At 51.2% G+C, this 22897-nt stretch overlaps 1 protein-coding gene across 1 annotated transcript in view; it reads left to right on the forward strand.

The window, feature by feature from the left end:
• Positions 1-22897, forward strand: part of LOC137355921 (EH domain-binding protein 1-like) — a 107378-nt gene that overhangs the window by 22436 nt on the left and 62045 nt on the right. Inside the window, 6 exon segments of the mRNA XM_068021585.1 lie at positions 63-120; positions 4409-4504; positions 7376-7429; positions 12989-13167; positions 13761-13909; positions 22522-22611. Coding sequence (XP_067877686.1) covers positions 63-120; positions 4409-4504; positions 7376-7429; positions 12989-13167; positions 13761-13909; positions 22522-22611 — 626 coding nt within the window.

The raw sequence follows: 22897 nt of genomic DNA on the forward strand, positions 1-22897 counted from the left end.
GGCCAATTGGCTCCTGAGAGTTTGACATGGGGAGTAATGGCTGTGTCTTCTTGTCGTCACAGGCAACCGGACAAACTCATTGTGGTCTGGACTCGGCGGAACAGGCGGGTTTGTTCAAAGGTATGTGTGAAAGGGTGACCTCTCAGTGTCAGCTCCTGTCCGTGGGCAGTATACAGCAGGTAAACAACAACAACAATTTATCACTAATGCAGTGACACTTCCCAAGGCACTTCACAGCAACATTTGACCCCGAGCCAGGGGTTATTAGGGACAGGTGACCAAAAGCTCGGTCAAGGAGGTCAGTCTGAAGGAGCGTCTTAAAGGAGGAGAGAGAGAGAGAGAGAGAGAGGGACGGAGAGGTTTAGGGAGGGAATTCCGGAGCTCAGGGCCCCCCAGGCAGCTGAAGGCACGGCCGCCAATGGTGGAGCGATGGGAATCGGGGGGATGGACAAGAGGGTGGAATTGGAGGAGCGCAGAGATCTCGGAGGGTTGTGGGGGCTGGAGGAGGTGACGGAGATAGGGGGGGGGGGGGAGGGTGAGGAAGCTATGGAGGGATCTGAAATCGAGGATGAGGGTTTTAAAATTGAGGCGTTGCCTGACCGGGAGCCAGTGTAGGTCAGCGAGTACAGGGGGGTGATGGGTGAACGGGACTCGGTGCGAGTTAGGACACGATGGGCAGCAGAGTTTTGGATGAGGGTTTACGGACGGTAGAATGTGGGAGACCAGCCAGGAGTGCGTTAGAATGGTCAAGTCTAGAGGTAACGAAGGCTTGGATGAGGGTTTCAGCAGCAGATGGAGCTGAGACGGGGGTAGGGGGGGGAGGTGGCGAAGTTACAGAGGTGGTCTTAGCGATGGCACGGATATGTGGTCGGAAGCTCATCCTGAGGTCAAAATATGACCCCAAGGTTGTGATCAGACTGGGTCAGCATCGGACTGCTGCCAGGGAGAGGGATGAAGTCGGTAGCTAGGGAACGGAGTTTGGAGTGGGGACCGAAAACAATGGCTTCAGTCTTCCCAATATTTAATTGGAGGAGATTTCTACTCATCCGATACTGGGTGTTGGATAAACAGTCTGATAATTTGGCTACAGTGGAGGAGTGGAGAGAGGTGGGGGTGAGGTCGAGCTGGGTGTCGTCAGTGTACATGTGAAAACTGATGCTGATGTCGCCGAGGGGCAGCATGTCGATGAGAAATAGGAGGGGGACAAGGATAGATCCTTGGGGGGACACCAGAGGTAACGGTGTGGGAGCAGGAAGAGAAGCCATTGCAAGTGATTCTCTGGCTCCGGTTAGATAAGAATGTAACCAGGGGTGAGAGCAGTCCCACCCAGCTGGACGACAGTGGAGAGGGACTGATTGCTTACTGTCATGGCACTGTGTACTGATGTTCATTTTCCAGCAATACACTTTGTTTCACCTTGTCACTACTCCCTGGTCTGACTCAGCCCCTTTTCTCTTTCCAAGCTTGCTGTCCTTTATTAAACTCCTGCTGTGCAGATGCAGTGAGGAGCTGAGTGCCTAACTGTAACTGGTGTGAAGAAATGAACAGTCGGTCTGTACATAGCAGCGTTTATAATTTATACTGGTCGGTGAAAGAGAAAGTGGGTGTGTGCCTTTACACTGAAGGCGTTGCCACCTCCTGTAAGGCAGCAAAGAGCAGCTGCAATTCCAAACTGAATCTCTTCCCAAGTCCTGGAGAAAAGGCTTCGGTCTGCTTCTGGAAGAACTGTGTTCAGTTCTCCGCTCCTCAAGAAAGGATGTCTAGGCCTTGGAGGAGGGTGCAGTGAAGATTCACCAGAATAATAGCAGAGGCTGAGAGCGTGGCGGTGGGGAGCACTGTCACTATGTTGTGGATTCGAGTCCAACTCCAGAAACTTGAGCATAAAATCCAGGCCATGACACTCCCAGCGCCAGCACTGTGGGAGTGCTGCACTGTCAGAGGTGCCGTCTTTCAGATGAGACGCGACACCAAGGCCCTGTCTACACTCCCGGGTGGATGTAAAGGATCCCGTGGCGACTTCTGATGCCCGTTTAAACTTGCCACATCATCATTTTGGTGTCTGCCTAGTTTGGGGGGGGGTGGGAGGGCCACTGCAGCGCCTCTACTGGTAAGAGGATGTAACTACAGCGTGACATGTTTACACAAGAGGTTTCCATTATAGACTCTGTTCCTGGAGATCAGCCCCTCTGCATCTTCTCTGTACTGCCCGCCAGGGTTTGAATCTCTTCCTTGTGTCTTGTTGACCAGAACTGGTCACAATTCTTCTGGTGTGGACAGATCAGGGGAACATGCAGAGGAGGCCATTCAGCCCCTCGAGACTGTTCTGCCATTCTATTAGATCATGGCTGATCTGTACCCCAACTACATCTCCCTGCCTTGGTCTGTAACCCGTGATCCCCTTACCCATCAAAAATCTATCAATCTCAGGTTTGAAAGTTTTTATTGACCCTCCAACCTTAATAGCGATTTGCAGGCAGGAGTTCCCGATTTCCACCCCCACCCCCCCCCACCTTTGTGTGAAGAAGTGCTTTCTGACATCACCCCTGAACAGCCCTGGCTCTACGTTTAAGGTTCTGCCCCCTTGTTCTGGACTCCCTCCCCACCAGAGGAAATAGTTTCTCTCTATTGACCCTATCGAATACTTTAATCAACTTAAACCCCTCGATTAGAATCACCCCCCCTTAATTTTCGATACTCGAGGGAATACAAGCCCAGTCTGTACAAACCTGTCCTCGTAATTTAACCCTTTCAGCCCCGGTATCATTCTGGTGAATCTGCACTGCACCCCCTCCAGGACCAATATATCCTTCCCGAGGTGTGGGGCCCGGAACTGAACACAGTTATTTCGATAGGGTCTGACCAGAAGGAGCAGCAGATTGAGCCTCTCACAACCTCAAGACATCCCAAACCTCTTTACAGCCAATGAAGTACAGGAGTCAGTGACTGTGATATATATACACACACAGAGTGATGGGACAGGGGTCTGTGATATACACACACACGCACAGAGTGATGGGACAGGGGTCTGTGATACACACACACACACACACACAGAGTGATGGGACAGGGGTCTGTGATACACACACACACACAGTGATGGGACAGGGGTCTGTGATACACACACACACACACACACACAAACACACACACATGGAGTGATGGGACAGGGGTCTGTGTCTGTGATACACACACACACGCACACGGAGTGATGGGACAGGGGTCTGTGTCTGTGATACACACACACACACACACACACACACACACACACGCACAGAGTGATGGGACAGGAGTCTGTGATACACACACACACACACACAGAGTGATGGGGCAGGGGTCTGTGATACACACACACGCACAGAGTGATGGCGCAGGTGTCTGTGATACACACACACACGCACAGAGTGATGGGGCAGGTGTCTGTGATACACACACACACACACACACACACACACACACACACAGTGATGGGACAGGGGTCTGTGATACACACACACACACATACAGAGTGATGGGGCAGGGGTCTGTGATACACACACACACACACGCACAGAGTGATGGGACAGGTGTCTGTGATACATACACACACACACACACACACACAGTGATGGGACAGGGGTCTGTGTCTGTGATACACACACACACACCGAGTGATGGGACAGGGGTCTGTGTCTGTGATACACACACATGGAGTGATGGGACAGGGGTCTGTGATACATACACACACACGCACAGAGTGATGGGACAGGGGTCTGTGATACATACACGCACACACACTGATTGGACGGGGGTCTGTTTCGGAGATTCCCACACACACACTCAGCTCCCGATATAACCTACGTTGCTTTTGGCAGTTGCCAAATTCACCCCACAGGAAGGAATCCCAATAGCTCAATTCAATTCCCTGTCTAACAGAGAGGGAATTCTGAGGGGGTGACCTTATAGAGGTCTTTAAGATTATGCAAGGGGCTTCGATCGGGTAGACGTAGAGAAGGTGTTTCCACTTGCGGGCGAGACCAGAACTCGGGGCCATCAATATACGATAGTCACTAATAAATTCAATGGGGAATTCAGGAGAAACTCCTTTCCCCAGAGAGTGGGGAGAATGTGGAACTCGCTCCCACAGGGAGTGGTCGAAGTGAATAGTATCGATACATTTAAGGGGAAGCTGGATAAACACATGAGGGAGAAAGGAATAGAGGAATGTGTTGATGGAGGTGGGGGAGATGAAGGGGGTGTGGGGGAGGAGGCTCGTGTGGAGTATCAACACCAGCACGGAGCAGATGGGCCGAATGGCCTGGTTCTGTGCTGCAGATTCGATGCATTTAGGAGAATGCCAGGTGGAGTGTTTGTCTTTCTGCTGTGGGTTTCTTTTCAATAATTACATTTTTTTTTCGTGGATCTCTTGCAGCCTCACAGTTGGCAGCCAGGAATCAAGAATCCGTACCGCGGGATGGTCGTGTGGCCCGTGCCAGAAAACGTTGAAATCTCTGTCACCCTCTACAAGGTACCGGTACCACTCACCTCCCCCCACCTAGCAACGGGGGATAGCTCCGCCTCTGTGCTCTCTCCCTCACTGCCGAGTCAGAAGTTTGTGGGTTCGAGCCCCACTCCCGAGTCTCGAGTCTGTAATCTTAGGCCAACACTCCCAGTGCCAGCATTGCGGGAGTGCAGCACTGTCGGAGGCGCCGTCAAACCGAGGCCCCCGACAGAGGATGAACCAGTTTCTCAAAGAGACTGGCAAATGGAGGGGTGACTCACTGGCTGTAAACACAGTCGGAGATTCATCAGGGATATTTAAAACCTTCCACATCTGATCCCTTTCTGCCTTTGCTCAGAGCCTTGTGTGGAATGTGCTGAATATTTGAGTATAAACAAAGCAGTGTTTTAGTTTTCAATCTCCCCGTGTGTTCTGGAAGGTTCCGTGGATCTCTCCTCTTTCAAACAGGACTGCAGCTTTTTTTTTTATTCATTCCTGGGATGTGGGCCTCGCTGGCCAGGCCAGCATTTATTGCCCATCCCCTAATTGCCCCTTGAGAAGGTGGTGGTGAGCTACCTTCTTGAACCGCTGCAGTCCGTGTGGGGTAGGTAGACCCACAGTGCTGTTAGGAAGGGAGATCGGGCACCTAGAGAGGGAGGTGCTTGACTTGGAGTCCCGCCTCGGTCATGCCGTCGCGGACCCGGCTCTGTGGCAGGCGTACAAGAAGAAGGGCGCGCTGAGAAACCTGCAGCTCGTAGACTCCCGAGGTGCGTACATGAGGTCGCGGATCCAGATCCTGGAAGATTTGGACTGCGCCTCACCCTTCTTCTACTCGCTGGAAAGATGGCGGGGGGTCCGTAAGCAACTCATTGAGCTGCTGGCCGACGATGGATCCTCCATCACGGATCCGGAGGGAATGAGCCTCCTGGTCCGTACTTATTACAGTGCGTTGTTCTCTCCGGATTAGTCCAGCGAGCTGGCAGGAGTTGGAGGCAAAAGTCACCACTCGGCTGGGGCGCTGGACAGGACTGCTCCGAGTGCTTCCCTACAGGGGCCGAGCGCCGGTCATAAACCAACTGGTGGCCAAGATGCTGTGGTACCGGTTGGTCACTTTGGCCCCGCCCCCTGTATTTGCCACCAAGATCCAGAAGAAACTCGTCAATTTCTTCTGGGGCAAGAGGACACACTGGGTCTCTGCCGCGGTCCTGAGTCTCCCGATTGAGGAGGGCGGCCAGTCGCTGGTGTGCGTCCGCACCCAGGCTGCGACTCTCCGCCTTCGGACCCTGCAGAGATACCTGTACATCGAGCGTCCTCCCAGATGGTGTGCGCTGGCGATGTATTTTTTCCGCTGGTGCACTGCCTTCAAGACGACACGCAGCTCCCGGCGGAGACCGTTAGCTGCGCCTCTCTGAGGAAGTTACCTGTCTTTGACCGGGATCTATTCCGAGTCTGGATCATGGTCGCCTCCAGTCAGGGCACTTCCCCACCAGTGGAGAAGAGCGCCTCTGCTGTCCAGGCGGCCGACTCTGGGGATGGACCAGGGGGCAGAGGAGTAGCCAAATCCCCCGTGACGCCCCTCACATTGGGTCACGAGGGGGCTCGGGAGTGCGGAGCGATCCCGGCCGAGCTGACTCCCGCTCGGCCGGAACTGCTCATCGGACCCAGGCCCCGAAACCCTCCTCGGGAGCTGGTCCCACACAACACGAGCCGCCTCTCGGAAATGCCCTCCGTGCCATTCCAATCGGCGCGGAGGGGTTTCCTGTACGGGCTGCTCCTGCACACTCTCCACTTCCTCGCCCTCGTCAGCCGGCCGGACACGCCCTGGCGGTCCGCGTTGCCATCTGGCGGCGAGGTGAAACCCCGGTGGAGGTCTCTCTACGCGGGAGTCTTCCCCCTTTACATCGGGGACCTGGGATGGAGGGTGCTGCACAGAGCAGTCCCGTGCAATAGACTTTTAAGTAGGTTCACAAACTCCCAGGCCGCCTGTAATTTCTGCAGCCTGGACGAGTCCGTGTTCCAGGTATATATGGAGTGTGTGAGGTTGCAGTCTCTGTTTGCATATTTAAAGGGGCTGCTCCTCAAGTTATGACTGCACTTCAGTCCCATGCTCCTGATCTTTGGGCACCCGGTGCGGAGGGGCTTGGGCCGGGGAGAGGATCTCCTCGTCAGTCTGCTCCTGGGCCTGGCCAAGGTGGCAATTCACAGGTCCAGGTTGCGGGCCGTTGTGGGGTCCGTCCTCCCCGATTGCCTGCCCCTCTTCCGCGGTTACGTTCGCGCCCGGGTGTCCCTGGAAAAGGAGCATGCGGTGTCCGCCGGTACGCTTGAGGCCTTCCGCGACCGGTGGGCACCGCAGGGACTGGAGTGCATTGTCGACGCCGAGAATGGCATTTTAATTTGAGTTTTTGTTTTAGTTATTCGATTTTAATTAAGTTATTTTTTAAAGTGTATATAAAGGGGGCCTGAGGAATAAAGGCCCCCTCGGCATAACATACATAAAAAGGGAATAAAAAAAAGGGGTTAGCTACCGAGTAAATCTTCCTCGACACTCCTCCAACAATATTCCTTGCACCCGCTTCCCCCCGAATAGACTGCTCCCTGCTGCACTGGAGTGAAAACGTTCCATTCTCCCCGTCTCCATCTTGTATCCTCTCTCAGTAGGATTAGTGCTAGCAAGTGCATAATCAGGGTGATTATGATTTGTGGGACGATGCGCTCTTGCGACTGGGCTGCGACCGCCCAAAGTCAGACGCGACCCTTTCTTGTCGGACCTCAGAGGGTGTTATCCCCACAGTCTGGGTCGCATTTGATCCCAGAGGTGCCCATTCCGTCGCTCCCGAAATGTGGACATTGTAAAAACTGATGTGCACCCCTAACCCTGGTTTGTTGTTTCTTTTATAGGATCCCCTTGCCGAGGAGTTTGAAGATAAGGAATGGACGTTTGTTATAGAAAACGTGAGGCCCACAGTAACGTATTGTGTTCAACAATCATGAGGTGTTTTGATTGATGGGGAGAAGGTTTCCAGTGGCAGAAGGGTCGGTAACCAGAATTTAGATAATTGGCAAAGGGCGGTGGAAGCAGATTCAAACGTAACTTTCAAAAGGGAATTGGATAGATACTTGGAAAGGAAGAATTTGCAGGGGAGTGGGGGCCGAATTGGATAGCTCTTTCAAAGAGCCGGCCCAGACACAATGGGCCGAATGGCCTCCCCCCCCCCCCGCCCCCTAACCCCCCCCTCCCCCTCCCGTGTTGTAAGATACTGTGACAGCTGGCCAGTTTTCAACTTGTCCACCCGCACAGGGGTCCAAAGGCTGATATTCCAGCTGTGCCCGCAGGTGAGCATCGAATTCCTCACTGCGATTTGCAGCCAATGAAATTCATTCAAAGTGCAGTCGCTGTTGCCATGGCAGAAACACGGCAGCCAGTTTGCACACAGCAAGATAGGAACAGGAGGAGGCCATTCAGCCCCTCGAGCCTGCCACAGTTTTACCCACTCACCTAGTCTGTCAATATCTCTTTGCAATTTTATGCTATCATCTAGACTGTTTACAATCCCGCCTAACTTTGTATCATCAGCAAATTTGGATATATGACTTACTCTGCCATCATCCAAGTCGTTAATGAATAATGTGAATAATTGAGGCCCCAACACAGATCCCTGTGGGACACCACTAGTTACATCCTGCCAATCGGAGTACTTACCCATTATCCCCACTCTCTGTCGCCTACCACTCAACCAACTTTCTAACCATGTCAATAATTTGCCCTCAACTCCATGGGCTTCTACCTTAGTTAACAGTCTCTTATGTGGGACTTTATCAAATGCCTTCTGGAAGTCCATATAAATAACATCCATAGACATTCCCCTGTCCACTACCTTTTTTTTTATTCATTCGTGGGATGTGGGCGTCGCTGGCCAGGCCAGCATTTGTGACCCATCCCTAATTGCCCTTGAGAAGGTGGTGGTGAGCTGACTTCTTGAACCGCTGCAGTCCATGTGGGGTAGGTACACCCACAGTGCTGTTAGGAAGGGAGTTCCAGGATTTTGACCCAGCGACAGTGAAGGAACGGCGATATAGTTCCAAGTCAGGATGGTGTGTGACTTGGAGGGGAACTTGCAGGTGGTGGTGTTCCCATGTATTTGCTGCCCTTGTCCTTATAGTTGGTAGAGGTTGCGAGTTTGGAAGGTGCTGTCTAAGGAGTCTTGGTGCATTGCTGCAGTGCATCTTGTAGATGGTACACACTGCTGCCACTGTGCGTCGGTGGTGGAGTGAGTGAATGTTTGTAGATGGTGTGCCAGTCAAGCGGGCTGCTTTGTCCTGGATGGTGTCGAACTTCTTGAGTGTTGTTGGAGCTGTAGGTGGTGAGGAGGTGAGTTACTCGCCTCAGGATTCCTAGCCTCTGACCTGCTCTTGTAGCCACGGTATTTATATGGCTACTCCAGTTCAGTTTCTGGTTAATGGTAGCCAATAGGATGTTGATAGTGGGGGATTCAGCGATGGTAATGCCGTTGAATGTCAAGGGGAGATGGTTAGATTCTCTCTTGTTGGAGATGGTCATTGCCTGGCACTTGTGTGGTGCGAATGTTACTTGCCACTTTATCAGCCCAAGCCTGGATATTGTCCAGGTCTTGCTGCATTTCTACACGGACTGCTTCAGTATCTGAGGAGTGACGAATGGTGCTGAACATTGTGCAATCATCAGCGAACATCCCCACTTCTGACCTTATGATGGAAGGTCATTGATGAAGCAGCTGAAGCTGGTTGGGCCGAGGACACGACCCTGAGGAACTCCTGCAGTGATGTCCTGGAGCTCAGATGATTGACCTCCAACAACCACAACCATCTTCCTTTGCGCTCGGTATGACTCCAGCCAGCGGAGAGTTTTTCCCCTGATTCCCATTGACCTCAGTTTTGCTAGGGCTCCTTGATGCCATACTCGGTCAAATGCTGCCTTGATGTCAAGGGCAGTCACTCTCACCTCACCTCCTGAGTTCAGCTCTTTTGTCCATGTTTGTACCGAGGCTGTAATGAGGTCTGGAACTGAGTGGCCCTGGCGGAACCCAAATTGAGCGTCACTGAGCAGGTTATTGCTAAGCAAGTGCCGCTTGATGGCACTGTTGATGACACCTTCCATCACTTTCCTGATGATTGAGAGTCGGCTGATGGGGTGGTAATTGGCCGGTTTGGACTTGTCCTGCTTTTTGTGTACAGGACATACCTGGGCAATTTTCCACATTGCAGGGTAGATGCCAGTGTTGTAGCTGTACTGGAACAGCTTGGCTACGAGTTCTGGAGCACAGGTCTTCAGTACTATTGCCGGAATATTGTCAGGGCTCATAGCCTTTGCAGTATTCAGTGCCTTCAGTCATTTCTTGATATCATGCAGAGTGAATCGAATTGGCTGAAGTCTGTGATGCTGGGGACTTCAGGAGAAGGCCGAGATGGATCATCAACTCGGCACTTCTGGCTGAAGATTGTTGCAGATGCTTCAGCCTTATCTTTTGCACTGATGTGCTGGGCTCCCCCATCATTGAGGATGGGGATATTTGTGGAGCCACCTCCTCCAGTTAGTTGTTTAATTGTCCACCATCATTCACGGCTGGATGTTATGCTATCCCTAATCTCTTCAGTTGTCCATGACTGTTTTTTCTATGAAGTGGAGCTTTTTCCTCTCTGGGGTATATACCAGCTTTGTATTCCGTTAAATGTTTCTTTAAATATTCTCCACAGTTCTTCAGTCATTTGACCCATTAACAGATCCACCCAGTTTACCGTGGACAGTCTCTGTCTCATCCCGTTAAAGTCAGCCTTACCCAAGTCTAAAATTCTAGTAGCTGATTCATGCTTTTCACTTTCAAACGCTACCTTGAATTCGATCATGTTATGATCACTATTTGATAAATGTTCACGCACAGTTAGGCTACTAATTAAATTTGGTTCATTACTCATAACTAAATCTAATATTGCCTGTCCCCTTGTTACATCTAGGACATATTGCTGTCGGAAACTATCCCAGACACATTCCAGAAATTCACTACCTTTCTGACAGGTGCTAGTCTGCCTCTCCCAATCTATGAGTAAGTTAAAATCCCCCATTAATACTACTCTGCCTTTGTTACACACTTGCCTAATTTGTGCATTTATACAATCTAACACCTCAGAACTGCTACCAGGGGGTCTCTACACAACACCTATTACAGTTTTAGATCCTTTTCTGTTCCTCAATTCTACCCATAATGTCTCCACTGGATGCTTTCCCCCTCATTATATCCTCCCTTACCAATGAGGTGATATTATTTCTAATCAGTACGTCTACTCCACCCCCTCTGCCATTTTCCCTGTCCCTCCTGTAAACTTTATAACCAGGTATATTTAGTTCCCAGTCCCGACCATCCTGCAGCCACGTCTCCACAATGGCCACCACATCATAATCTTCCATTTGAATTTGCGCCTGCAGCTCATCTAGTTTATTCCTTACACTCCGTGCATTTGTATATGGAACTCTTATTTGGGCTATACCCCCTAACCTGTCCCTCAGCACTGATGCTTTATTCGCTTGTTTATTATTTCTCTCTTCTGGTTTAACTTCTTGCAGTTTGGTAACTATCAGCCTCACCACTAACCTGCACTCCTACCTTCTCCTTTAACTTCCTGTTTTTCCATGCAACTGAACCCTCCCCCCCCCCCCCCCCCCACCCCCACTATTTAGTTTAAAACCCTATCTACAGCCCTAGTTGTGCGATTCGCCAGGACTCTGGTCCCTGCATGATTCAGGTGGAGCCCGTCCCATCAGAACAGCTCCCTCCTTCCCCAGTACTGGAGCCAATGTCCCACGAGTTCGAACCCGTTTCTCCCACACCGATCTTTGAGCCAGGCATTTACCTCTTTAATCTTGCTCTGACCCTGTGCCGATTAGCTCGTGGCTCAGGTAGTAATCCGGAGATTATTGCCCTTTTCGGTTCGTTTAAAAAAAAAAATTTAGCCCCTAGCTGCTTGTATTCCCTCAGCAGAACCTCTAACCTCATTCTACCCATATGGTTGGTACCTACGTGGACCACGACAACTGGATCTTTCCCCTCCCACTCCAAGTTCCTCTGCAGCCTAGATGAGATATCCCGAACCCTGGTACCAGATAGGCAACAGAGCATTCAGGACTCTCGATCCTTGCCACAGAGCACAGTGTCTGTCCCGTAACTATACTATCCCCCATTACAATCCCACAAACAACATGATAATGACTCAGCTCATCTGTTTTTTTTTTAGTGATGTTGGTTGAGAGTTAAATATTGGCCCCAGGACACCGGGGAGAACTCCCCACCCCCCCCCCCCCCCCCCAACCCCAACCTCCTCCCCAACCACCTGACTCGGTGACTCAAGTGCACCTCAACAGACACCAAGCTCTTGTCTTTCTATCCAGACTCACTCTCTCTTTTTGTGGCGTGTTCTCAGGTTGTGGGTGGAGTATCCTTGTATTCGAGTCAGCCACAGGGTGTGGGACTGGAGTCACGTGTAGGCCGAGACCGGAATACAGGTGCAAAGCTCCCTTGCCTGAAGGACATTTTTGAACCAGTTTTGCCAGTGTCCTGGCCAATATGTATACCTCTCAACCGACATTGCTAAAGCTAGTTTAACTGTTACTTACCAGTTTGCTGTTCGAGGCATCTGTCTGGGTGCCAGTTGGCTGCCGCGATTGCTCCAGGACAAAGCAGCCCGCTTGATCGGCACCCCATCAACATTCACTCCCTCCACCACCGACGCACAGTGGCAGCAGTGTGTACCATCTACAAGATGCACTGCAGCAACTCGCCAAGGCTCCTTCGACAGCACCTTCCAAACCCGCGATCTTTACCACCCAGAAGGACAAGGGCAGCAGACGCATGGGGACACCACCACCTGCAAGTTCCCCTCCGAGCCCCACACCATCCTGACTTGGAACTATATCGGCCGTTCCTTCACTGTCGCTGGGTCAAAATCCTGGAACTCCCTCCCTAACAGCACTGTGGGTGTACCTACCCCACACGGACTGCAGCGGTTCAAGAAGGCGGCTCACCAACCACCTTCGCAAGGGCGATTAAGGGACGGGCAATAAACGCTGGCCTGGCCAGCGACGCCCACATCCCATGAATGAATTAACTCGGTTATAGCGACAGCACGTCAGAAATGTTTCATTGGCACCCCTGAGGAAGTGCGAGACCTGCCTTCAAGGAAAGGAACAGACTGTTGTGGGAGGACCTTAAGAGAGCACCACCTTAAGAGACTGCAAGGGAAGATCACTGGAGGAAGTGATGGCGCATCACACATGACCATGGTGTAATATATATATCCTAATAAAAACCCACATTTTCTTTGGAGTTCTGTGAATCTTACAATCGTTCCTACACCAAAGGAACAAGGCATATTACACAGAGGGAATTAAAAATGAGCGGAGTTGTGTGTGCGATTTGTGTTTCGAAACTCGTGCCCCACTTTCCCTTCATTAAACTGGAAAAAAAAAATTATGCTCTTCCTCAGGAAACCAAAGGCCATCGTAAGGTACTGGCATCTGTCGATGTCAACATGAAGAAGTACGCCAGCCCCATGCCCACCGTGACCGACGTCAAGCTCAAGCTCAAACCCCTCTCTGTCAAAGTCGTCTGCGCCACGCTGCAGTTCTCCCTCTCCTGCGTCTTCCTCCGAGAAGGACGTGCAACGTGAGTCTCTGGTTTCTAGGTCCGACTGCCGTAGCTCGGGCGCCCCAGCTACCCACTCCGCCACCCCCACCCCACCCCGCCTCGCAGCTACTCTGGGACCGACTCGGGTTCCTGACCCCCAGTTTGCCTCCAGGTTGGCAGCTACCTGTTCTTAAAAGAAAAAAATTGCATTTATATAGCGCCTTTCACAACCTAAGGGCATCCCGTAATGCCATGATGTCAGAAACACGGCAGCTAAATTTCGCACAGCAAGATCCCACAAACAGCATTGTGATTTTTTTTGGTGATGTTGGGTTGAGGGATAAATATTGGCCCCGGGACACTGGGAACCCCCCCCCCCCACCCCCCCTCCACTACTCTCCTTCCAATTGTGACCGTGGGATCTTTTACATCCACCCGAGAGGGCAGATCTTGGTTTAATGTGTCATCTGACACACAGCACCTCCAACAGTGTGGCACTCCCTGGGTACTGATACTGATACAGTAGAGGGAGGGATGGTCTTATCTTATCCCTGATCTTGTGTCCGCTGTACTCTTAACTGACTTGGGATTTCCTCACTCTGAGTTCACCTGTCACCCCCTCTCCCTCACAGGGACGAGGACATGCAGAGTCTGGCCAGCCTTATGAGCGTGAAGCAAGCCGATATCGGCAACCTGGAGGACTTTGCTGAGGAAAGCGAGGAGGAGGAGGAGGGGGACGAGAAGAAGGTACGGCAGGATGACAAAGCAGGCAGGATGAAAGGTGAGCGAGAAACCAGACCGGGAAACCACCCACTCGAAGCAAATGTTCACTTGTATAGCTTGTATTTGAGTGCGTTGTCCTCCTCGTCTTCGTATCTTGTCCCTTCCCTCCCAGAGTGTCTTATCGACACCGTTGTGTCAACCAATGGGTTGCAGCTGGGCCGGAGAGACTGAGTCACGAGAAAGTCAGTGCAGCACTCCCTCAGTAGCGTCACGGGGACTGTCAGTCCGCGTTGTGAGCTCGAGTCTCTGGGGTGGGGCTCGCACCCACGGGGAGCGTCAGCCAGCTATTCGACCGAGTGAGGGGTGTACTGCCGCCAAGCTCTGTCCGCTTCTCACCCGGCACAGACTGGAAGGCGGGACAGTGCAGGACGGGCCGTCTACCTGGCCATTCCACGTTTACTGATCCCTCCCGAATCGCAAACCCTCCAGTAGCTATCTAATATTCCTCCTCCGCTTTTCCCTGCACGATCTGCTCTCGCTGCCTCTCTGTTCCACTCTCTGTGTCTGTGCCCCTAATGTTACCCCCTGGTCCTAGAGTTTGTGGCATTCTCAAACAGATCAATTTATCTTGAAATGTACACAGAACTACCCTCTTCCTTAGCTCAGTGGCAGTGAGAGCCCCATCGCAGACTAGACCTGGGAGGCTCGTGCTCTCTGTATCATGATGGCCAGTGCCTTTACTAACTGAGCTATCGGGGGTTTGCCTGCATCTTTAATACAATGGCAAGTACAGAGAGAAACAAAGAGCTTAGCAGAGTCTGTGTGGACTGGAATGGTACCCATCTTGTCTGGATTCTAAATTTCGTCTTTTGGATGAGATGTTAAACCGAGGCCCCCGTCTGCCCTCTCAGGTGGGTGTAAAAGATCCCACGGCCACTATTGGAAGAAGAGCAGGCGGACGGTTGGGGGGGGGGGGGGGGGGTAGTTCTTCCCGGTATCCCGGGGCCCAATATTTTATCCCCCAATCAACAACACTAAAGACAGATTATCAGGTCCTTATCACGTTGCTGTTTGTGGGAGCTTGCTGTGCGCAAGGAATGGCTGCCGTGTTTCCTAAATTGCAACAGTGACGACACTTCATCAGAACTGCATTGGCTGTAGAGCACTTTGGGACGTCCGGTAGTCGTGAATGATGCCTTAGAAATGCAAGTCTTACTATACTTAGACGGCGGCCATCTTGTCTGGATTGGAGGCCATCTTGGCTGGGTTGGTGGCCATTTTGTCTGATTGGTGGCCATCTTGGCTGGGTTGGTGGCCATTTTGTCTGATTGGTGGCCATCTTGGCTGGGTTGGTGGCCATTTTGTCTGATTGGTGGCCATCTTGCCTGGATTGGCAGCAGCCTTGGCTGGATTGGAGGCCATCTTGGCTGGATTGGCAGACATCTTGTCCGGATTGGAGGCCATCTCGTCTGGAGTGGAGGCCATTTTGTCTGATTGGTGGCCATCTTGTCTGGATTGACGGCTATCTTAATTCCCTCAAAGGGGGAGCAGACAAGTTGCTGCTGCCTTGCAAACATCCATCAGCATGTCCCGTCACTTGTTGTCATGTTACCATGCAGGCTAAATCGTTAGATCTTCACCTAGAAGACGGTATTGCACTGATGTTCACCCAGTCCTCAGAAACCTGATATTGCCCCCTGAGTGGGCGGATTATGCAATTATGACAGGAATTGTCACTTATGGTTGATTGCTTTGGTAAATCTCTCAATTACAAGCTTAAAAATTAAGAATTGGGAAATAGAAGTAACTACTGCCTTAAGTCAAGCCTGACTGCGCGGCCTTCAGCCTTCTGCACTTTCCGCTCTGTCGCCTGAACCTTCCTGAAAACTCTCCTTCCGTTCTGTCGCAGGGTTTAAATTTCTGTGTAACACGGACCAGCTGAGAGGTGGGTCTCGCTTGCAGCCGAGCTTGCTGTGCGTCGAATGGCAATAATCCGCTGCGGGCGGTCGTAGCTATCCAGCTCCAGCTCCTGAATGTGATCCAGTCTGTGTGTTTGAAATCGCCGTGTCCCAGCTTGCTCGCTCTTGCACTGTTTGTACAAAGACACTTGCACCCGTGATCATTACTGTCCTGTTACTGTAATCCATGGACTGCTGCCCCGTCTAAAATATCCATGGACGATTGTCCCTGTCTAAACTAGCCCTATTATCGTAATCCACAGACTACACCCTGTCTAAACTAGCTCCATTACCGTAATCCATGGACTGCACCCTGTCTAAACTAGCTCCATTACCGTAATCCATGGACTGCACCCTGTCTAAACTAGCTCCATTACCGTAATCCATGGACTACACCCTGTCTAAACTAGCCCTATTATCGTAATCCACAGACTACACCCCATCTAAACTAGCTCCATTACCGTAATCCATGGACTACACCCTGTCTAAACTAGCTCCATTACCGTAATCCATGGACTGCACCCTGTCTAAACTAGCTCCATTACCGTAATCCATGGACTGCACCCTGTCTAAACTAGCTCCATTACCGTAATCCATGGACTACACCCTGTCTAAACTAGCTCCATTACCGTAATCCATGGACTGCACCCTGTCTAAACTAGCTCCATTACCGTAATCCATGGACTGCACCCTGTCTAAACTAGCTCCATTACCGTAATCCATGGACTGCACCCTGTCTAAACTAGCTCCATTACCGTAATCCATGGACTGCACCCTGTCTAAACTAGCTCCATTACCGTAATCCATGGACTACACCCTGTCTAAACTAGCCCCATTACCGTAATCCATGGACTGCACCCCATCTAAACTAGCTCCATTACCGTAATCCATGGACTACACCCTGTCTAAACTAGCTCCATTACCGTAATCCATGGACTACACCCTGTCTAAACTAGCCCCATTACCGTAATCCATGGACTGCACCCCATCTAAACTAGCTCCATTACCGTAATCCATGGACTACACCCTGTCTAAACTAGCTCCATTACCGTAATCCACAGACTACACCCTGTCTAAACTAGCCCTATTACCATAATCCATGGACTACACCCCATCTAAACTAGCTCCATTACCGTAATCCATGGACTACACCCTGTCTAAACTAGCTCCATTACCGTAATCCACAGACTACACCCTGTCTAAACTAGCCCTATTACCATAATCCATGGACTACACCCCATCTAAACTAGCTCCATTACCGTAATCCATGGACTACACCCTGTCTAAACTAGCTCCATTACCGTAATCCACAGACTACACCCTGTCTAAACTAGCTCCATTACCGTAATCCATGGACTACACCCTGTCTAAACTAGCCCTATTATCGTAATCCACGGACTGCACCCCATCTAAACTAGCTCCATTACCGTAATCCATGGACTACACCCTGTCTAAACTAGCTCCATTACCGTAATCTACAGACTACACCCTGTCTAAACTAGCCCTATTACCATAATCCATGGACTGCACCCCATCTAAACTAGCTCCATTACCGTAATCCATGGACTACACCCTGTCTAAACTAGTCCCATTACCGTAATCCACGGACTGCACCCTGTCTAAACTAGCTCCATTACCGTAATCCACAGACTACACCCTGTCTAAACTAGCTCCATTACCGTAATCCATGGACTACACCCTGTCTAAACTAGTCCCATTACCGTAATCCACGGACTACACCCTGTCTAAACGAGCTCCATTACCGTAATCCATGGACTACACCCTGTCTAAACTAGCTCCATTACCGTAATCCATGGACTACACCCTGTCTAAACTAGTCCCATTACCGTAATCCACGGACTGCACCCCATCTAAACTAGCTCCATTACCGTAATCCATGGACTACACCCTGTCTAAACTAGCTCCATTACCGTAATCCATGGACTACACCCTGTCTAAACTAGCCCCATTACCGTAATCCACGGACTACACCCCATCTAAACTAGCTCCATTACCGTAATCCACGGACTACACCCTGTCTAAACTAGCCCTATTACCATAATCCATGGACTGCACCCCATTTAAACTAACTCCATTACCGTAATCCATGGACTACACTCCGTCTAAACGAGCTCCATTCCCGTAATCCATGGACTACACTCCGTCTAAACTAGCTCCATTACCGTAATCCATGGACTACACTCCGTCTAAACTAGCTCCATTACCGTAATCCATGGACTACACTCCGTCTAAACTAGCTCCATTACCGTAATCCATGGACTACACTCCGTCTAAACTAGCTCCATTACCGTAATCCATGGCCTACACTCCGTCTAAACTAGCTCCATTACCGTAATCCATGGACTACACCCTGTCTAAACTAGTCCCATTACCATAATCCACAGACTACACCCCATCTAAACTAGCTCCATTACCGTAATCCACAGACTACAGCCTGTCTAAACTAGCCCTATTACCATAATCCATGGACTGCACCCCATTTAAACTAGCTCCATTACCGTAATCCATGGACTACACTCCGTCTAAACGAGCTCCATTACCGTAATCCATGGACTACACTCCGTCTAAACGAGCTCCATTTCCGTAATCCATGGACTACACTCCGTCTAAACGAGCTCCATTACCGTAATCCATGGACTACACTCCGTCTAAACTAGCTCCATTACCGTAATCCATGGACTACACTCCGTCTAAACTAGCTCCATTACCGTAATCCATGGACTACACCCTGTCTAAACTAGCTCCATTACCGTAATCCACAGACTACACCCTGTCTAAACTAGCCCTATTACCATAATCCATGGACTGCACCCCATCTAAACTAGCTCCATTACCGTAATCCATGGACTACACCCTGTCTAAACTAGTCCCATTACCGTAATCCACGGACTGCACCCTGTCTAAACTAGCTCCATTACCGTAATCCACAGACTACACCCTGTCTAAACTAGCTCCATTACCGTAATCCATGGACTACACCCTGTCTAAACTAGCTCCATTACCGTAATCCACGGACTGCACCCCATCTAAACTAGCTCCATTACCGTAATCCATGGACTACACCCTGTCTAAACTAGTCCCATTACCGTAATCCACGGACTACACCCTGTCTAAACGAGCTCCATTACCGTAATCCATGGACTACACCCTGTCTAAACTAGCTCCATTACCGTAATCCATGGACTACACCCTGTCTAAACTAGTCCCATTACCGTAATCCACGGACTGCACCCCATCTAAACTAGCTCCATTACCGTAATCCATGGACTACACCCTGTCTAAACTAGCTCCATTACCGTAATCCATGGACTACACCCTGTCTAAACTAGCCCCATTACCGTAATCCACGGACTACACCCCATCTAAACTAGCTCCATTACCGTAATCCACGGACTACACCCTGTCTAAACTAGCCCTATTACCATAATCCATGGACTGCACCCCATTTAAACTAGCTCCATTACCGTAATCCATGGACTACACTCCGTCTAAACGAGCTCCATTCCCGTAATCCATGGACTACACTCCGTCTAAACTAGCTCCATTACCGTAATCCATGGACTACACTCCGTCTAAACTAGCTCCATTACCGTAATCCATGGACTACACCCTGTCTAAACTAGCCCCATTACCATAATCCACAGACTACACCCCATCTAAACTAGCTCCATTACCGTAATCCACAGACTACAGCCTGTCTAAACTAGCCCTATTACCATAATCCATGGACTGCACCCCATTTAAACTAGCTCCATTACCGTAATCCATGGACTGCACTCCGTCTAAACGAGCTCCATTACCGTAATCCATGGACTACACTCCGTCTAAACGAGCTCCATTCCCGTAATCCATGGACTACACTCCGTCTAAACGAGCTCCATTACCGTAATCCATGGACTACACTCCGTCTAAACGAGCTCCATTCCCGTAATCCATGGACTACACTCCGTCTAAACGAGCTCCATTCCCGTAATCCATGGACTACACTCCGTCTAAACGAGCTCCATTACCGTAATCCATGGACTACACTCCGTCTAAACGAGCTCCATTCCCGTAATCCATGGACTACACTCCGTCTAAACGAGCTCCATTACCGTAATCCATGGACTACACTCCGTCTAAACGAGCTCCATTCCCGTAATCCATGGACTAGCCCCCTGTCTAAACAATCCCCATGACCGTAATCTATGGACTGCGCCCCATCGAAACTATCCCCATTAACTTATTCGCTGGCATAATGCCCCTATGTAAACTATCTCCATTACCTTATTCTCTGGAGTATTGCCCCTATATAAACTATATCCATTACCTTATTCTCTGATGTACTGTTGCATATAAGCTATTGCCATTGCCATATTCTCTGAAGTTTCGCCTTTTCCCCAGTTTTCTCTCCTATTTTCCTAAAGGCACTGACTTGCTGACGCACTAGTCTAAACGGGTTGGTCAACAGCCCGTGCCTCACCCAGCCAGCCACCTTTCACGTGGATCCAGGCCGTGAGTGTCTTGGCCAGCTATTCAACTATGGGAGAACCACAGCCGAGCATGGGATTCACTTACGTGTATTTTTCCTGCAGCAGCCAGTTAATTGTGATCAGGAAATGGCACCCTGGCCGAGTTTAGCCTCCGAGAGAATAACCGACCAGGTACAGAGACAGGCCAACAACACTCCTGTTGCCGAAGCAGGCTGGAATATGTTAACTGCCAACTCCATTTCCCTAGGAGGTGTATCTGTGGAGATGCTTCTTGTTACTCCTTTTGTTTGTCTAACATGGAACATCGAGTGTGTTGCTCGAGGGGGGAGGGAGTGCCTGGCGGGCACGTGAAGGCCGCATGATTGAACTGAGCATGCTCATTGGACAAGCGCATGTGTTTGGATTGGTTGACCCACTCTGATGCTCTGTCACAGCGGGTTCTCCGTGTCGGAGAGGGGGGTGGTGGGGGGGGGGGGTTTGTGGGGGTGGTGAGTTGGGGGTTAGAATACTGGCATCACGCATAGGGTCATCAGGGGTTTACACCTCAGTTGGGTTAGGATACTGGGAGTGAATAATTAACTTGTATTTCTAATTCAATAATGTACGGCCCCACATTTTGATTGTTGAATGCTCGGCTGTTTTAGGCCTAAAATTCATTCAGAATTCAACATTCGATTGAATTGGAGGGAGGGAGGGTCAGGGCCACTGATGTATTCTGTCTCTGTCTCCCCTTCTGTCTCTCTCTGTATCCCCCTCTCTCTCCCCCCCCGTCTGTCTCTCTCTCCCCCCCCGTCTCTCTCTCTCCCCCCCTTCTGTCTCTCTCTCTCTTCCCCCCCGTCTCTCTCTCTCTCCCCCCCTCTGTCTCTCTCTCTCTCCCCCCTCTGTCTCTCTCTCTCTCTTCCCCCCCCTCCGTCTCTCTCTCTCTCTCCCCCCCCCCGTCTCTCTCTCTCTTTCCCCCCCCCCCGTCTCTCTCTCTCTCCCCCCCTCTGTCTCTCTCTCTCTTTCCCCCCCCCTCCGTCTCTCTCTCTCTTCCCCCCCCCGTCTCTCTCTCTCTCCCCCCCCGTCTCTCTCTCTCTCCCCCCCCCGTCTCTCTCTCTCTCCCCCCCCGTCTCTCTCTCTCTCCCCCCCCGTCTCTCTCTCTCTCCCCCCCCGTCTCTCTCTCTCTCCCCCCCCGTCTCTCTCTCTCTCCCCCCCCCCGTCTCTCTCTCTCTCCCCCCCGTCTCTCTCTCTCTCCTCCCCCCCGTCTCTCTCTCTCTCCCCCCCCGTCTCTCTCTCTCTCCCCCCCCGTCTCTCTCTCTCTCCCCCCCCGTCTCTCTCTCTCTCCCCCCCCGTCTCTCTCTCTCTCCCCCCCCCGTCTCTCTCTCTCTCCCCCCCCGTCTCTCTCTCCCTCCCCCCCCGTCTCTCTCTCTCCTCCCCCCCCCGTCTCTCTCTCTCTCCCCCCCGTCTCTCTCTCTCTCCCCCCCCGTCTCCATCTCTCTTTCCCCCCCCCCCCGTCTCCCTCTCTCTCTCCCCCCCTCTATCTCTCTTTCTCTGTCTCCCCCCTCTGTCTCTATCTCTGTCTCTCTCTCCCCCCCCTCTGTCTCTCTCTTTCCCCCTCTGTCTCTCTCTTTCCCCCTCTGTGTCTCTCTCACACCCTCTGTCTCTATCTCCCCCTCTGTCTTTCGCACTCTGTCTCTCTCTCGCACTCTCTGTCTCTCTCTTGCCCTCTTTCTCTCTCATTGTCTTTCTTATCTAGTTTTCTCTCTCTCTCTCTCTCTCTCTCTCTCTCTCTGGAATCCTCTTCCCTCTCACCCCTCTCCCCCCCCCCCCCCTCTTTCTGTCTCTTAGCAGCCTTCGCCAGCCATGGGATTGCGGGAGAGCAAACAAAGGACGCGAGCCATCAATGGAGGCAGGGTTATCCCAGCATGCATGGAGGTGCTGAAAGTCCCCTATCGTAACTGCGGGGCCTGCAGAAAGAGCTTCCACCAGTGGTGTGGAGTCAGGGATATCAACTCATTTCCACCCCCACCTCCTACCAACGCCCCACTCCATTCTATTTTCTTTGCTCAATCATTCGGGGCAGGAACAGTAATTCCTAGAAAAGGCTGGAGAACACTGGTGTGCGAGTTTCCCCATTTTGGGCATTGAATTCCGAAATGGGAATGGCGGCAACTTTGCTCTTCCCTCCTCCCCTTTCCTTCAGTCTCCCTGCAGTAATTCCGCTGCTGTTGTGATTCCAGATGTTAATGAGCCTCTCAGCACACTGGAAGAAGAGGATGAGGATCATGGGGCCTCAGCGCCAAGTCAGGACGCGGTGCGGGCCCAGGCAGGTGAGCTTTCTGAGCAGGCCCATGCTTTTAAAGATTCCGGGAGGCCTTCGCAAAATTTTGGATGTACCCAAGCAAATCACACCCCCCCCCCCCCACCACCTCTCCTCCGCACAGTTTGCATCTCCACTCTGTCAGGCTGAAATTCCTTACTCAACATATTTGAGCTCAACTCTCTGCTGCATTCGCTGTGTGACCATGAGAGCATCAGAGCAAATGTCCACAGACAGACACACACACAGACAGACACACACACAGACAGACACACACACACAGACACTCTGAAACA

This window comes from Heterodontus francisci, chromosome 44 (assembly GCF_036365525.1).
Source record: "Heterodontus francisci isolate sHetFra1 chromosome 44, sHetFra1.hap1, whole genome shotgun sequence".
Lineage (NCBI taxonomy): Eukaryota > Metazoa > Chordata > Chondrichthyes > Heterodontiformes > Heterodontidae > Heterodontus > Heterodontus francisci.